Source organism: Coenobita brevimanus, chromosome 104, assembly GCF_032717465.1.
Source record: "Coenobita brevimanus isolate Jiangsu-jjx chromosome 104, ASM3271746v2, whole genome shotgun sequence".
In the NCBI taxonomy this organism is placed as follows: domain Eukaryota; kingdom Metazoa; phylum Arthropoda; class Malacostraca; order Decapoda; family Coenobitidae; genus Coenobita; species Coenobita brevimanus.
In genome coordinates, this window is record NC_137057.1 from 23264931 (window position 1) to 23284005 (window position 19075).

General features: G+C 44.1%; 1 protein-coding gene across 3 annotated transcripts in view; it reads left to right on the forward strand.

The window, feature by feature from the left end:
* Positions 1-19075, forward strand: part of LOC145415929 (glutathione S-transferase Mu 4-like) — a 32815-nt gene that overhangs the window by 4733 nt on the left and 9007 nt on the right. For all 3 annotated transcript variants that reach the window (XM_080285035.1, XM_080285036.1, XM_080285037.1), the window contains exon 3: positions 7651-7794. In XM_080285035.1, the coding sequence (XP_080141161.1) occupies positions 7651-7794 (144 nt within the window). The remainder of the gene's footprint in view (positions 1-7650; positions 7795-19075) is intronic.

Consider the following 19075-nt stretch of genomic DNA (forward strand, 5'->3'; position numbering starts at 1 on the left):
AGAACAGTAACAAATAGTGCAATACATACAGATTGTGAAACCAGTCTTTTCGTGAAATGGTTGGTCAGTTCGTGAAATGAAGTAAAATGGGGTTTGGTAAATTTAGATTGGTTAATTTCGGCTGAAGTTAGGTTAGACTAGGGTAGTCAAGATGAAGTTTAGGTTTGGTTAGATTAATTTAGATTAAGTTATGTAAGGGAGGTTAATTTTATGGTTATAATTTGAATAAGTCAGCTAAGCCATAATATAAGTTAGTCCAGCCTTTCCTATCCTAACTTAACTTACAGTACAGTTTTCCAGCCCAACCTTTTTAAATTTTTCTAGCCAATGTGAACCCAACCCAGTTTAACCTCATTTCAGGAAATGACTAGTCGTTTCATGAAATGACTGATTTCACAGTCTGCCTGTAAAAAATATACGAGTATTTTACTTTAGAACCAGACCCTGACGTTACGTGCTGTGACTGGTAAGCGCTTTCAGTCCATGACGTATTTTCTATTTTGCTTTGGGCATATAGAGATAATTTTTAGGCGCAGGGACATCTCCTTCCGCCTATAGTAAATATACAGTAGTTAGACGCGAGGTGTTTCATTCACGTTAAGGTTTCTGACTTTCGTTTAGCCACACCGCACCACACCACATTTAATCACCTTTCCACATCACAGAGCAACCACAGGGATATCATTAAACCCTTTAGTAGTAGAGGTTCTTCCTATCTTGAAACAGAATCGTGTCGTCGACGTCGAACAAAAAAAAAAAAAAAAGGGAAGAAATACTGAGTCGGTTTAAAAAGGTTAATCATCTGTCCAAATAAATCTGGAAAATATATTACAGTAACCTACCTGTCCGAATGGAAGAACTGCGTCACCTATTGACCAGTTGACTATTAAGAATATACAACAGTCTCTCTCTCTCTCTCTCTCTCTCTCTCTCTCTCTCTCTCTCTCTCTCTCTCTCCACATAGTGTGTGTGTGTGTGTGTGTGTGTGTGTGTGTGTGTGTGTGTGTCAACAAAACACATTCAAGAGTTTCTCTCTGATTTCAACCAAACTTGATTAAAAATTGAGGGAAAAGCCAAGAGGACGCTTTCTGATTCTGAGAACAATAGACAAATGGTCAAGGTCACTGCACTTGGCCAAATGATGACCCAGCAAAATCAGCTTAAGCTGTTTTTATCCAATTTAGACTAAACTTTGTAGAAGGGTCAAAAGTACAGAAACAGTGAAGTGATCCAGTGGATGGGGTCAAGCAAAAGCCAAGGTCAAGGGAGAGGGTCAGACTTCGACCCGTGTGTGTGTTTATTAACAAAATTTCTGACAGAGTTTTAGTTAGATATTGGCCAAACTGGGTGGAAGGGTTAACAACTAACAGAGTGAACTTTTTATTCTAACTATTGGTCAAAGGTAAAGGTCACAGGGCAAGGTCAACAGGGACAATTTCTATCTGATCTAGACCAAACTTTGTGGAAACGTTGAGGATAAGTCAAGAATAAAGGGATTCGACTGAGAACAATGAGTCAAAGGTAAGGATCAGAGGGAAAAGTCAAATGCCAAGGTTATCTGGCAAGCTCAACTCAATTTTATTCTGATTTGAACCAAACTTGGTGGAAGTACTGAGGGTCAGAGAAGACTGAAAGGATTCAGTACTGGGAACAGTCAGTAAAAGATCAAGTCAGAGCAAGGTTAAAATTTTGACCAGTATAACAGTGTGTGAACAAAGTAACTAAATCATATTTTTTTTTATATAATTGTGGATCAAACTTGGTGAATGACAAGTTGAGCATCCAAGAAATTGTTGCTTTAAAGAAAATTATGCCAAAAGCAAAGTCGCATGGTAGTCAATTTAAATACTTCTTATAACTGTAAACCAACAAAACTGCGTGGAAAAATTCAGACTAAAACAAGGATGAAGTGATCCTAGTTTGGGAACAATCAGTAAAAAGTTGCGGGTCACACGGAAAAGTTATATGTCATAATCGCTGGGCAAAGTCAGCTCAGACAGTTTTGATACAACCTGAACAAAAATTGAAGGAAGGGTTGAGGGTTAGGCAATACTGAAGTATTTTGACTGAGAGAAATCTGTCAACGGTCAAGGTCACAGGGCAAAGTCAGAGTCGGTCCCTAGAGCAGTCGGTGAGCACAGGTGTTGCCCTCTGTGCGAACTCCTCAAGGTTTTAAAGGAAGCCATCTTAATAAAAGCGATACAGCGTCACTGAATAGGATGGATTAGGTATGTGAGAGAGAAGCACGTGGATTTACGTGGTGAGACCGGCAGACAAGTGAGGAAGTTTGGAAATGTTGTGGCGTAGTGTGAGTCAGAAGCACCGAAAAATTTCTGACCAAGTGAAGCGGGAGGAGAATAAGAGACTTACTAAGAGCATACAGCTGAGTGAGAATTCGGGAATGGGAGATGGGGACTAGGATGAAACAGAGCGATGGGGTGGAGAGATTATGTAAATGAGGGGTGGTGAGAGATGGGGGATAGGACGACCTGGAGGCGACTTGTTCATAGTAGAAATTAAGGTATCTGATAATAGATAAGTAGTATGAAAGATAGATACAGTTTTCATTAACCTCTCCACTTCCAATGTCCTCTCCTGTGTTGAATAACTTTGTCTGGTACTAGGAAGAATATTATTACAAAAGACATCTTCGCACTGAAGAGATTTACAACTACAGGGTGGCCCAAAAATAACGCTTCTCACTCCCCAGTGCGATTTTTCATAAATTGCAGGGACAGTATATGTCCTGTAATAAATATCTGTCCTGCATCATTCACTCATATCCTACTTCCATTGCCACACCCATGCCCACACCAGCAGCCAGAGCCGTCCCCGCAACACTTAAGATACTGCCACGTGGGTTTCCAATGAAGCGCTATTTACGAACCACGGTGTACTGTATATGTCTCAGTATGCCTTAGTAACGTCTCATCTATTTCGACATCTAACCTCTCCACCACGATGATGTTTTGTATATTTCATGCTTACTGCTACCAGGTTGTCTTACTCGGGTTTAGAACATACCTTACCAGCAAAGGAGTTAAAGCCCTCCAATCTTCGACTCATTTTTACATGAATGAATCGTCTTGTGTTAGCTGGGACACAGTATGAAAGCGTCGCACAGAGGAGGGTTAATGATACCGCTGTTAACACCGAGGCTTCTGTAATTCACTGATAACTAAATACAAACGCCTGGCAGGAGCTAGAATAGAAAGGCTAAAGAAGACGTGACCATGGGAGGATTTCTGAAAGTTATATACAAAACCCCTCCAGTTTAAAAAGTTCTTCTTCAATTAAATAACATCGCCTGCAGATAACAAAACGAAATAAAAACATCCCTGATATCATTCCACTCTTTACCCTCTAAGCCTTTCAAACCGGTGACTTACTATTCTTGTGTTCTTGCAACCTCCAGACGATTTTAATCACCTTAAGAAAGATCATTCGAACTACAGGCAATGGATAAAGCCTTCATTAACTTCTTCACTGTGAGACTTCTCCCATATGCTAAGTTAAGTAGTCTGGTGTTAACAATACCACAAACAATCACGACTGTTGAATATGTGGCCTTTGTCGCGCCATGAAACCGTCAAAGGGAAGGAGGTAAAGAGATGGGCCAGGTGAGTACAGGAATGAAGAGGATGGACTGTAAGGCTGGTGGGAGATGGGGTTGAGGCAGAAACTTACACCCTGAGAAAATAAATATTGTGATTCCAGTGCAGTGAAGACAAATTTTTATACATCGTCCAAACGGAAAGTGACGAGGGGGTGGGGGTATAAGAAATGGACGTGGAAAGGTGCCACGAGAGTTTACCCTGTGAAAAACGTTGAAGTAGGTTTAAAGGTCTGGAAGTTTATTTCAATCTATTCATCAACAATAACAATATGATAACTTGCGTTGTTTCCACTTACCTAGCATCTCGTGGCGCTGACAAAGAGTTTACATGTCGTGGCACTATATACCCTGGATGGAGCGTAGCAGCTGCGAAGTCCTTCCAGGAACCAAACGTTCACACATTTTTCTGCACTCCACTGTTGGGAAAGACAGTAGTTTGACCCCGGCGAGGCACTGTCTGCCACAAGGGGGCGTCCGTTTCCTGAATAATGTATATACTGTAGGACGGACCCAAAAGAGCAGTTGTTTATCTGTGGTCGCAGGTCTGCTTTGCCCTGTAAACTGGACTTAAGCAACAACAGTGACAGCCAAGTGCTTTGTGACAGAGATAAGAACGCGTCCTCGGACTGGAGTGGTTAAGAGCCATCTTCACTTCTGCCATTACAGAAACTCGGCGCGACATTTCCAAGAAACTTTTTTATACTCATAATTGTAGGAATGTCTTAAATAACATTATTTTGATAACCATGAGTGAAATCTTTACAGTAATTATGTTTAGGATTACTCTGATGTTTACGGGTATTATGACGATGATGATGATGCATACTGTACCTCTGAGAATGACGATGATGATGAGGGTAATGATTATCATAATATTAATGATGATGGCTGTCATGATGATTATGATTAGGATGATGTAGGTGGGGGCGCTCATCATCCCCTCACTCGATGTAGCGCTGCTCTCGCTTGCTTGCCTTTTCCTCTCTTCCTTCATTCCTTCCTCTTCTGTCTTTCTTTCCTTCATTCTTTCCCTTTCCTTCTGTCTATGGGTTACTCTACACTGAGTGACAAGCCAAATGGTTTCCTGGACACCAGGAACCATTTGCCAAGCTGGGTGGTAACCATATAACCAAATTATGGCGCCTGGTGGTTTAGTGTGTAATTACGGCTTTCCAGTCGGATTGAGCCGGTGCAGGTTTACATCCAGGGGGTGGCTGGGGTCTCTTGTTCACATGATGCCACTCACGGATGAGTGAGGCTGGTCACTCTCATCTTAAATGTCAGGACCATCTTGCCTAGTCCCTGGCTTCTACGCTCCTCATGGGGCAACGCTGGATTAGATGATGAATGAATAAATGATGATTGTAATAAGAATGGTTTGGATCATGATGATGATGATTGTGGTGGTGGTGGTGATGGTGGTGGTGGTTCCTGTGATGGTGTCGTTAATGATGATGATTCTTGTTGTAATAGTGATGATGATGGTGATGATGACTAATGTGATGGTAATGACAGAAGCCATTAGCAGGACCCAAGGAACGAAGCCAACAAACGGCAAACGACTAAATCAACACTTCACTTACCTCTTCTCGGAGTCAGAAGTTCAGAAACCTCAGTCATCCCCGTTTTCTTTATCCCACCAAATGTCCGCTCAAGTTAAAAGGGGCTCTACGGCATGTGAGGGTCGCTTCAGTGACTTCAGCAGGCGGATAGCAGCAGCTGGTCAGACACTTCTGCCTCAGATGACAATGAGTCTAGCAGCAATAATGAGAGTCTGGACGTGGCAGATGTACAGTATGTGTACCGCACTTAAAGGCAGTTTACGCGTGAAAAATCCTACTTTTTCACTCGAAATCGGAACCAGTAGCACAAGCCATACCTTGTGTACGAAATGGGTAAAAGGGAACAATTGGCAAGTAGGAGTGAGGGTTGCAAAACTTTCCCTCTTCACATCTTATAACCAAAACAGGTGTAGTCGACAGGTATAAATGTATTGTAATGGAGTCAACCAGAACATTGTGACAAGTACAACTTTCCTATTAGCAGATTACTTCAAGACTTAGTTCAGTCACACCTTATCTCAGAGCACTTTTGAATATTATTTCTTCACCTTCATGTCCGGGCTTAGCGCGGGAGCTTGGTGTACTTCAGGCAGTACGGTTAGGACTCATTCCTGTCCTGACTCACCTCATAGTCACTTGCAAAGCAGTCCTATAGTATATCAGTAGGCAGTCTTAGATACATTGCAACACTTCTTCACCTAAGGTCAATATCATGTGACATCTCTCTTTCTCTGACCCAGCACTGGGGTTTGCAGGCAAGCTAGTCACTCTGAACCTTGTTTTCCAAGATGAAAGAACGAAATCCTAGTAATAGCATCCGAAGAACACACACACACACACACACACACACACACACACACACACACACACACACACACACACACACACACAACACTTGCACTAACCGGTTCCTACCTAACGGATTGTTACTCAACATATGTGGATCCTTAGCTTTTTTCCCTGCCATTCTGTACAGTGTAGTGAATAACACAGGACTAGCAACACAAAAATGTTACGTCAGTTTCTTTTTAATTAGAACATTACTCAGAACTAATCTCAAGCGTATTTATGCCTTCTGTCGACCGGTCCTTGTTCAAATTTTTACCAAGATAAAACAAACCGTTCGCCTTTCCAGAGTCTCCGGACTACGAAGATAGGCTGAAAATGCTAATGCAGTGATGGCCATGGCGATGACCGTGACGATGACAATAATTGTGGTGATAATATATATATATATATATATATATATATATATATATATATATATATATATATATATATATATATATATATATATATGGGGAGCCTCCCTACACATGAAAGTTGTACCCCAAACAGGGGCGAATAAAACCCGTGTATAAAGTCAACAACTGTGCAGGGGTAAAGAAGGTACGGAGTCGGCTTAGCACACCCAATCTCTTGGACGCAGATTTTACAAGAGATGCAATATGAGTTTTCCAAGACAAGTCCCGAGTGAATGAAATCCCAAGCATGTTCAAGGATGATACAGGATTAAGCTGGATATTATTAAACTTTAGAGGGTACTCCTGTGGAAGATTTTGTCGGGTTGATAGGTGTAAAAGCTAAGTTTTTGATGCATTAAAAACAGCAAGATTATTTTTACCCCAGTCAGAGATACGAGCCAAGTCAGACATTAGGTGTGCCATAGCCTCATCCCTTGTTTGTTGAAGTAACTGCTGAGATGGACGTAGCGGAAACCAAATGGAAAGGTGAAGGGTGGAATCATCAGCGTACGAGTGGATAGGGTTATATGTACAGCTTAGTAGGTTATTGATGAATAAAAGGAAGAGAGTTGGTGATAGGACAGAGTCCTGAGGAACACTACTACTGATAGTTCTAGAAGAACGATGGCCGTCTATAACAGCAGCTATAGAACGACCAGAAAGGAAGCTATTGATGAAGGCACAGATAGAAGGATAGAAACCATAGGAAGGCAGTTTGGAAATTAAAGATTTATGCCAGACTCGATCGAAAGCCTTTGAGATGTCAAGTGCAATGGCAAAGCGTTCGCCAAAGTCCCGAAAGAGACTGTAATGGAGTTTATCATGTGATGATTTCGTTGTTATTTTATTACTAAAATTTTTTTATTGTCACGTATTCGTTTCATCAACTTTTTATATAAAACTTGTTCTGTTCCTTGAATAGATTTACCAGTGAATGGTAATGGATCGTTCTTTCGATTTAAGATATCCTTCACCTGTAGTGAAGGCATGGCCATATATTAGCCCTGTGGTAATGGATCGATAAGTTAACAAATATATATTAAATACAGTCTTATACTTATCTGCTCTCTTTGACTTTTACGTAACATAAACAATCACTAGTGAAGCTAAAGTTTCTGATCCAATGCATTCCTTTTTTTTTTTTTTTTTTTTTTATTTGTCCTTTTAGCTTCATCACCTGTCACTAGTGAGGATAAATTTTCTAATACCATTTTCCCTGGACACACAGCTGGCCCAGTCCATTAGGCTCATGCTGGAGTACATTGGTGAGCCATGGGAGGACAAGTACTACCAGGAAGGATCCCCACCAAACTGCCTCAAGGACTCAGACTGGCTGCCTGTTAAGTACACTTTCGGCTTCGACTTCCCTACTGTAAGTGTCTGACAAGTACTACAAATTTTATTCACATTGTTCGAAGCGGGAAGGAGGAGGGATTAGGTGGAATTAGGTGGTGAGGAAGTGCACGTGTGCATACGTGGAAGTCACCAAGAATATGTGGTTTGTTCGATGGAAAGAGGGGGACAGAAAAAAAAAAAAAAAGGTGGTAAGTGCACAGATACCAGTAGAGTGAAAGCACCCAAGCATTCACCCCTCCCCCTCATCTAATTGCTTTAACGACTGGCTGGCGCCCTGTTAAACGCACTTGATGTCCTAATGTGTCTGACGAAAACAGCACAGAAACATCCCCTCCTCCACCTGTATTAATCACTTCCATTCAGTGACGTCTTCCGTAGTGCATTCTTTTTTTTAATATGTCCGACTCTGGGCATAGACTTCAAAGCCTGTTCCCAAGGTCCTCCTACATACCATACACCTCCACATGTCACTTGTTACCAGATTATATTCATGTTAGTTTAGACTTTTCGAACTAGAATGGTCAAATACAGCCTCCATTATCTCCTTCATCGCTAAGAAAATTCTCTTAAGTTGATCAAAAGCTGGTAGAAAGGTGCAAATAAACTTACGTCCTCGGGGTGAGAGTTTTAGGAAACTCTGAGGCTCTGTGTTAAGCATATTCTGGCCTTTGACTTCCCTCATGTAAGAGAAGAAACGAAGTAATATCTTCAGTCTGGGCGGGAGGAGGAGGACAGAAAAACTGGATGGTGAGGCAGGAAGTCACAGGATAAGCAGCCCATCATGTTCTTATAACATTCATGCAAAGGGGATCATCACAAACCAGTAAAAGAATTAACGAAAATATTGTGGAATGTGTTCGAAGAGAGGACAGTGGAAGAATTTAGTTAGTTTGTTTGTTTAAAGATTTCCTGCACATATAGTGCAGGCCGGGCCATACATTATCCCGGTCAGTGGGGTATGGGCTGGTTTAAAAATAGAAAGGGGGGAGGACAGGACCTGGGGATAGCCCAGCACGCACGTCCTGTCTCCTGGCTGGCTTTGTGGTGTGTGTGAGAATTTGGTGATCAGCAACTGAAAAAAAAAAAAAAAAAAAAAAAAAAAGTGATCAGCAACTTAAAAAAAAAAAAAAAAAAAAAAAAAAAGGTTACCATGTCGAAGCAGGGGCAGCACTTGAACATCCCTTCTGCAAACTGCCTTAAACTGTCTGTCTGGCTCCCTGTTGAACACACTCTCCGCTGCCACTGACCCGTGTAAGTGTCTGGCGCCGTATTCACAAATTTTCTTGAACATAACCCCTTTAGTCTGATTATGTTTCATTTGTTTTATGCTTGCTGTATTTACACTATTTTATGCCTTCTATGAGAGATTTTCGAGCCGGAGGGATTATACATATCATCAGTATTCCTTCACTTCTACTGATCCTTGCACCCTTAAAAAAAAAAAAAAAAAAAAAAAAATTCAGCAGTTGCCGTTCTAAGATTGTCAGCTTTATAACGATTCCGATTGATTTTCAATATTACCGCGTATAATATACTTGGTCAGCGTATGATCAAATGTAAACATGAGTCCCTTTCATTGCCTGCATGATCCTATGTTCATATCTCACCCAACACATGGTTTCGGTAACAACGCAAAACAACAATAGTTTAATCCGTAGTCAAGTTCACGGACCTATTCTGGTTACGAGTAACAGTATAAACAAAAACTGTCTTATCGTGGCGAATCATTAGGCTGGTCACACTTAATAATCAATGACTTGTACCGGTTTATGAATTAAGTGGATCTAGAGGCCACTTGGGTGATATTATGACCCCCTGTACTTGTGATGAGTCGCTAGATTTCGGATGACAACGTGTGACTCGGCCTTATTAGAAAGATAATTTTGACACAAAAAACAGTTTTCCAAGAGCATCGAAAAATTATTCTATGGCTGTTTTTCATCACCTGAAAATTATACCTTGACTGCCATTGATCTTGAAACGTTTGCTTTTGGGGGTCAAAACGTCTCTGTCATAATTTAGGTACCAGTAATCTATACATTTTCATGTTTTTGTCAGCATTTGTAGCATATCTGCACATTTGCCCGTTAACTATGCTCTGGACAAACTTTACTTCCTTTCGTCCTTGATTATCCAACAGTACCACTGGAATTGGATATGGAAATTCTACTGTTACGGGTCATATCCTATGACTGTTGCTCTTTTCTCTTGTAGGGTCGTCTTGTCCCGTTTTGGAGTTGACGAAGACGTCCCCCCCCCCCCATCCTTTTACTCCACCACTATAACTCATACATTTTCATATAGAATTTAGTAAGAGGAATGAAAATCATATTTTAATATTAACTATAGGTAATCCCTTCTTCGGCCACACCCTCTAAATCTCATCTCTTCACCCAACTATTGTCCTCCATGACTTTTCATCCCATGAACCCATTTTCCTACATGGATCCACTTCTCTCCTTGGACTCATTTCTCCCATTAACACATTATTTCCATGGAAGCAGTTTTCCACATTCAAGCTTATATTTCTCCTTGGCTATATTTTCCATTAGACTGATTTTCGGCACGAACCTACTTTCTCCTACTGACTATATCTCCCATGGACCTTTGTTACCCCCCAGGTTTGTTGTTTCCCTATGAACTCATTTTTCTCCTAAGACTGTTATCTCCATTAATCTATTATCCCAGTCGACCTATTTACTCTTTTGGACCTAACTTTCTATATTGATCCATTATACCCTCATGGATCTATTTCCCATCCAAGGACCTAGTGTCTCTAGGAATTTGTTTTCCCTTGGACCTATTTCCTCAATGGACCTATGTTTCCTCTTTGACCTAGTTTTATATGTGGACTAATTTTCTCCCTGTGTTGACACACCAAATGCCCAAATGGACCTATTTTCTAAAGAGGGCCTTTTTTCCGCATTGAACTTATGCTTCGAATTGGCCCCATTTCTCTCAAGGACGTATCCCTCATGGACCCATTATCTTACATGGAACTGTTCCAACTATGGACCTTTTTACACTATTGACTCATTCCCTAATGGTGACACTTTCCCCTATTCACCAACCTGCCTACTTAATATAGCCTACCTACCCACTCACCCAGTTTAGGAAGACTATCCTGAATTGTCTTCCAGGACTCCACATACATCCACCCACCCACCCTAAAAGTCCACCTACCACACCTGTTTGCTCAACCCACCTGACCACCCCACCCTGTTCACCCACCCTCCCAATCCACTCCGCCACCTGTCGCATAGCAGCTACCCACCCCACCCACTTCACTTACCCCACCCACCCACATCTCCCCCTCTTATCAACCTCATTCCATCTGTCCACCCCACCCCACCCATTCAACCCACCCACTTCACCCATCCCCACTCCCACCCACAACTCCCATCCGCTCCATCTACCCCGTCTGTTCACCCATCCTACCCACTCCCACCTGGTCACCCCACCCACCTAGCCAGGACCACCACATGATACCTTGCAACCCCCCCCCCCTTCTTTGTTCAATGTTCAGCTGAGTCTCCATTTTTCTTCTAGGAATCTAGGTCATGGTGCCCCTCACGTTCCCCTCGGGGAGTGCCTCCCCCCGGTTAAGAACCACTGTTCTTTGGAATGATTGGGACTCATCATATGTTGCTTATTTACTGATATGGCACGTGCAGTAGCCAGGCATAAATCGTAACTTTTATTCCATCCTACAGTGACGAGACGGTGAAAGCAAAGTATAAATATGAGGCGTCTCGTGGACAAGGGGCGAATGCGCCATTTCTTTTTTTTTTGTTATGAGCGTTTAAAGTTCAGGAATAGGTGGCAGACATAGAATATTATAGAATAGCATGTTATTATATATCATTAGAATCCTCTGGAAGAGGGAAATTTATTTTGCAGAAAAAAATGAAAACACACACACACACACACGCACACACAGTAAAACACGCGATGGTGTTTTTTCAGCATATAATAATTATCGTTCAATCAACTTGAAATTCATTCCTGTATTAGATGTAAATGAAACTAAGATACTGTGAAATTTTCAGCCACAAATTCCCATAATTAATATTTTTCCTATAATTATTAATTAAATATTTTCATCTTATCGGCAACAGGTTGTTTTATTGTGTGTATGATAACCATTATATTGTTAATGACTGACACAATGAAGTTATAATACTCACCAACTATTTACAACTCCAACCACACACCAAGATGAAGAGGGGGGGGACCTAATGGTTAGTAGTTGAGGACGTCATCGGAGTGTAAACAAAGCCAGGCTTCACTCAGGTGCTTGGCAGGATGACTAGCGGGGGTGCTAGCGCGCGTCTGATTGGCTGAGAGGCGGCCCTTTAACTCTGACAGAGGGAGCCGCTCGCCCATTGGCTGGGCGCGTGCCGACATTCGCCCCTACAGCTCTGAAATCACAGACCCTCCCCACCCTCCTCCTCCTCCCCTCCACCTGTGCAAAACAAGGGAGATTGAACCTAGAATTCTGAACCCACATGGGTCGGAATCGGAAAACGCTCTTCACCACGAGATTTTCAGTGCTTCCATCTATTGGAAAACATGCATAACTCATTTTTGATGGGGGTGGCGCATTCGCCCCTTGTCCACGAGACTCCTCATATACCAAGTCAGTCTGCGTGCAGGAAGGCGGGGCTTATATGTGACATCACGATGCCCCTTTGTTTTCTGTGTTATCAAAGCCTGGCTCTTATATCACAGAAAACGATTAAAGGGGGAACTTGTATATGAATGCGACCCGAAAACTCTAGCTAATTTTTTTTTTTTCTTATTTTGTATAAACCTACCACACTGTTTTTCATTACTAACTGTAAGTATACCACTCTTAACTCAAAATTTGTATAAATATTACCAACAGTCCCGGAAGTGTTAGGTTATAGGGATATGTGCAACCTACACTGCCTCAGTGAAGACTGACTAAAACCACTGTAACGAGCTCAGCATTCGACACACAACACACCACGCCCGAGGCGACACACACACAGACCTGCTCTGCGCTCTGCGAGTAGTATCCTCTCGGCGCTCACCCACAACCTTCGCCATTACGCATTGTGTTGTGCCGCTGCCTCCATTGCAGTCCACGCTGGTACCATCTCAGCCACTGCCAATCGCCCCACGACTGTGTACCGGGGTGCACACACTTGTGTGCACCCGCCCTCTCGTGGGTTGCACCCCCCTTCTACTATTCTTCCTTTCGACCCTAGTGTCACCAAGTGGTGGTACGACGCCGAATCCTGAGGTTTTCTGGCGCAGGCCAGATACACGAGGGAGCCCCTTAGGCAGGGGTGGTTAAAGGAAGCCACTGGGGTGGGTCAAAAACTTGTTAGGGCGTTAGGCAAGACTCTTTCAGGGGCAGTGGCAGGGCTATCACGACCTCCGCTAGCAGGGGGATAGTAACCACCACTGTAGGTAGGCTCCTTCTCATGTCTGTGTGAAAGGTAGTGTGATTGCGTGTGTGACTGTGAGCGTGACGGCCGCCAAGATGGCGGACCGTAACTCCACCCCCTCTACCAAAAACCCGCCAGTTTCTCAGAACCCTAAAGACACCTCCTCTACCAAGAATCTGCCGATGCCTCAAAACTCCCTAGACTCTAGGCCTGCCACCAAAAACCGAGCAACCAGCCTGGGACACTCAGACGCCAGAAAGCGAGCCCTGGAAACAGAAGAATCTCCTACCACCTCCGTCAAAAAAGCCAGACTCATCGGCCCAGACTACACCAAAGACCTCCACCACTCATCCAACAACAGCATGGAGACTGACGACGACATATTCCCCTCTGCCATCAACCAACCCACCGACTGCGACCCCCCCACCTACCATGACAACCAGCAAGAAAACGACACAGCCACTTCCTCACACGACCCTGATGACGGATTCACCCTCGTGCAAAATAATCTATCTATCTATATACCTAGGCTGCTTCCCCCAAGGAAAGGGAGGTAGCCGAGACAGGACGACTCACTCTCCATTTACTCATCCATTCAAACACATTCATTCGCATCTTAGCTCCAAAGGGGAGAACGGACAGATCCTCACTGCACCACACCGCACAAGGGTCAACTGGGCAATGCAATCAGTGACATCCGCAGCAGGGCCCGACAGCAGAACTGGTTTACCCCTGCCACATCATAACAGACCCATCCCCTTACCCGCACCTGACCTGACTAGCTGATCAGACCAAATGCGGGAGAATATCCCCTCAGGGCTGCGTCATCACTTATTCATTCACAATTTCTCTCCATTTATTTCTGTCACGCACAGCCACTCTTCCTTGCTCAACAGACATCCCTCTCGCATCCAGCGCTCTCTTCACACTGTCCATCCATCCTATTCGTGGTCTTCCTCTCAGCCTTACACCTCTCACATCAGATCTAGTTATCTTTTTCACCAATCGCTCATTATCCATTCTCTCCATATGCCCAAACCATTGCAACACCCTCTGCTCAACTCTGCCAGCCATCTCCCGAATAACTCCAGTTCTCCTTCGCACTTCATCATTTCGCACCCGATCCATACGCGTCACTCCACACATACTCCTCAGACATCTCATCTCCATTACATTCAAACTTTTCCTCTCTGCTACACCCATATTCCATGTTTCAGCCCCATATAATGCAGTCGGTACCACAACACCCTCATACAGCCTTCTCTTTACATCCATTCTAAGCGAACGACATTTAAACACTTTTTTCATTCCTCCCAGCACCTTTCCTACTTCATTTATTCTAAACTTCACTTCTGCATCTATTCTTCCATCCACAGCAACATGTGACCCTAGATATTTAAAACAATCTACCTCCTCAAGCAACTCACCATTCAAAACTATATTCATCCCCCTACCATCTATCAACCTCGTACACTTCATCACTTTACTCTTATTCTCATTTACTTTCAATTTCCTCCTTTCACACACCCTTCCAAACTCCTCTACCAACTGTCTCAATCTCTCCTCTGAATCAGTCACCAGTGCAGTATCATCTGCAAACAGCAGCTGCTTCAGATTCCACTCTCCTCCATCAACATTTACCAGACTCAGACCACCTAAAACTCTTGCATTCACCTCCCTTACAACACCATCCATGTAAATATTAAACAACCAAGGCGACATCACACATCCCTGTCGCAGCCCCACTCTCACGGGAAACCAATCACTCACAGCATTTCCCACTCTTACACACGCTCTACTATTTACATAAAAACTTTTCACCCCTTTTAGTAACCTACCATCAAGTCCATACAATCTTAAAACAGTCCACAAAGCCTCCCTATCAATTCTATCATACGCTTTCTCTAAATCCATAAATGCCCAAAACACATCCTTGCCTTTCGCTAAATACTTTTCACACACTTGTCTCACAGCAAACACCTGATCAACGCATCCCCTCCCTTTCCTAAAGCCACACTGCTCATCACTAATCACTCCCTCTGTACCCTCTCTAACTCTCATAATTAACACTCTACCATACACCTTACCTACAACACTCAACAAACTTATACCCCTAAAGCTAGTACATTCATACTTATCACCCTTGCCTTTATACAACGGGACCACACAAGCACTTGCCCAGTCAATTGGCACCATACCTTTCTCAAAGCACACATTCAACAATCTTACTAACCAGTCAACAATAGTCACTCCACCACCCTTCAGGCATTCCACAGCACACCCACCCATACCTGCAGCTTTTCCTGTTTTCATCTCCTTTACTGCCTTCTCCACTTCCTCCTTCGTGATCAAAGAATCATTCAACTTTCCCAACACATTTATTCCTTGCACCCTTCCATCCGCCACAATCTCAGCCACCCTTTCCTCCTCTACATTTAACAATCTTTCAAAATACTCTGCCCATCTCTTCCTTACTGCATCCATCTCAATTAACATCCTTCCATCCTCTGATTTTACTCGTTCTTCCTTCCCAGACTCTCCCTTTCGCACCCTTTTCACCTCCTTCCAGAACAAAAAAAAACCCTCAGAACCCTACCAACCCTCCCCCCCAACAACCTAACAACCAATCGCCAACCTCTCCTCCCCCCCAACCCAAACTCCCAGCATTTCTCATCCCCAAACAAGACAATTTCCCGAACACATACGATGTAGTCACAGCCATCGAAAACTCCTTCCCTTCACTCCAGTTCAAAATGGTAGCCACTAAAGCTCTTAATTCCATCATTGTCCCTCTAAACAACGAGTCCCTTGATATACTAGAAAACATCAACACCATTGAGGGCAAGACTGTTCAGCTTCAGAAATTGGACCCCAACCTTTCCACCAAGAAATTAGTTGTACAACACTATCCCCTTAACTTCCCCTTAGAGGCAATTCTGCGTCACCATCAAGTAGAAGAAGCAAAGAGGTGTGATGTTAAAGGTGAGCCTACAAGACAGGTTCTAATCACCCTCCGCGGCCCTGTCCCAGACTCTCTGAACCTCAAAACATGGGGCAATTATGACCTCCGCCCCTACACCCCCGAGCCATTACGCTGCTTCACCTGTCAGCGATATGGACACCACCAGTCCACATGTCACCGCCCACCAACATCCGCTCTTTGCAGCGGCCGCCACCCAACTCAGAATTGCCTTGACAAATTTAAGGCCAAACAATCGGTACAAGCAAAATGCCCAAATTGCCATGGACAACATCATGCATGGAACAAATCTTGTCCAGTAAGGAAAGCCATAATTCAAAAGAGCTTTCACAAAAACCAACCCAGTCCTCAGGTCAAACAAAACTTCACACCCGCCCCTCTAGGTACATTCCAATGGGGGCAGCAAAACAGAGTCTCCAACCCACAACCCCTCACATCAGATAACTTCCCACATCTGCCAACCCCACACAGAAATTCCTCCAACGCCTCCAGCAATCACCGAGCCCCCCCCACACAACCCCCCACCACTACCTCCAACCCACCACCATCACCACTTCCACCCTCACTCAAACATGCCTGCACCCAAACCTCCGCCTCAGCCCAAACCCAAACACACCCGACAACCTCCACCCAGCCCCCACAACCAACCACCTTCAGTAGTGACGACCTGCTCAAAATCACATTCAACATCACTCTTCACTCTTCTCCAACCTCATGGGAATACCTGTGCCAGCCCCAGAAATAAACAAAATCTTCAACAACGCCATTGCAACCTTCCACAATCACTCCACAACCCCCGACACCCACACCGAGTCCCTGCAACACCCCCCCCTCACCCACACCAACACTGCCAGAAAACTCAATAACCACTAACACACACTCCACAGAACGACACACTGCACATGACACGCCACTTACACAACAGCAATACAATACACCACTGCACCATGACACACTCAGACGTGCGGCACCGCTCAAGATCAAAAAGCCGTCGCGTACCCGACTCTCGCAAGAACTCCAACACTACACGCACATCACACACATCCCCCTCTCCATCCCCAGTCAGATCACACCATAAACAACACACACATACACCTACACGTGACACTAAAAACACAGACAACAGAAACAACAGCTCACACTCACGCTCCCCACTAACAAGACGCACCCTACCCTCACAAACAACATCAGACTCAGAAATGCTAACACTAACATGGACAGACTCAGACACATAAACACTCCAACACCCACCCACCCAACCCCCCGTCACCCCCCAACCCCCCTCACATCAAAATATTACAATGGAACATACAGGGAGCATCCAACAAACGCTCTCTGCTAGAGGAGGCTGCGCACACAGACCAAATAGACATCTTCCTTCTTCAGGAGACCCTCACCCCTGCCTGTAAACCACTAAAACTCAGAGGCTTCACCTCATTCAACCTCCCTTACTCCCCAAGAGGTCCTCGCGGTTCCACCATCTTAGTTAAAAACCACATACCCGCCAAACCTATACTCCCTTTGCCTCATTGTGGGGAAGACGTGGAATTTCAGGGCTGCGCCATTACCCTTGCAAACACTCAACTGCACATCTACAATGCTTACCGCCCCCACAATGCAACACTAAATCTTGACGAAGTGCTCGCCACCACCGCAACAGACCACATATTTCTAGGAGGCGATCTTAATGCCCACCACCCTCGCCTCGGGTCCAGAACAACAAACCAAACAGGCCGCCACATTGCAGCGGTACTAGACAACACACCAGAGATCACGTTACTCAACAACCCCCAAACACCCACCCATTTAAGAGGGGGCAGACTCGATTTATCATTCATCACTGAAAATATAGCAAACCTCACCAAATGGGAAATTCACCCTACCCTCACCTCAGACCACCACGCCATCATATGTTCTATTAATCTAGCCAAACTACCCAAACCCCCAGACTCCGCCCCAAAATGGAACACAAAGAAGGCAGACTGGCCCCGGTTCACCACTATCTTAGAAGATCTATGCTCCTTTGACCCCCCTACCAACCTAGAAGATCACACTTCTATGCTTACAAATGCCTTCCACGCCGCAGCTGAGCAAGCCATTCCAACCACCACCCCCCTTATAAAACATCACAAGGACCATTGGTATTACAATGACAGGGTCATGGAGCTAAATAAGAGACTAAATAGAGCTGAAAAAATTCATAGAGCAAACCCAACTCCTGAAAGCAGAAGCTACCTACAGTCTGTTATAAGACATACAACCGCTGAAAAGAACTCTATAAAAGAACAAAGCTGGCTAGAGTGGTGCAAAACACTAGACGCCCATTCATCTACCAGCAACATATGGAAAAAACTAAGATCAGTTTACGACCCCCGCCCTCCCCGCCCTCCAACCCACCCAGACCCTCATGGGGAAGCCGAAAGACTTGCAGCAACTTTCGCATCAAGAACATCCCCAGCCCAACTCCCAACACTAACAAGAAACCAGCAAGACATCCTACACCTAACAAGAACCCAACAAATTACAGAGAGCAAAAACTCCCCATCCCCCTCCGACCACTATTTCACCCTTGAAGAACTAAACCACACCCTAAAAACCAGTTCAGATACAGCCCCTGGACCCGACGGCATCACGTATTCAATGATTAATCACACAGGCATCATTGCAAGAAACGCCATACTTGACCTCCTAAATCATTCATGGAGACTGGGAAGGCTTCCCACACAATGGAAAGAGGCAATAATACACCCCATCCCCAAACCCCTTGATCCTCAGACTTTCAGGCCAATTTCCCTCCTCAGTTGTTTGATTAAAACCGCCGAAAGACTTGTCAAACGCCGCCTAAACTGGGTCTCTCCCCCCCCACACAGTCACCTCTTTGCATTCAGAAAAGGAAAAGG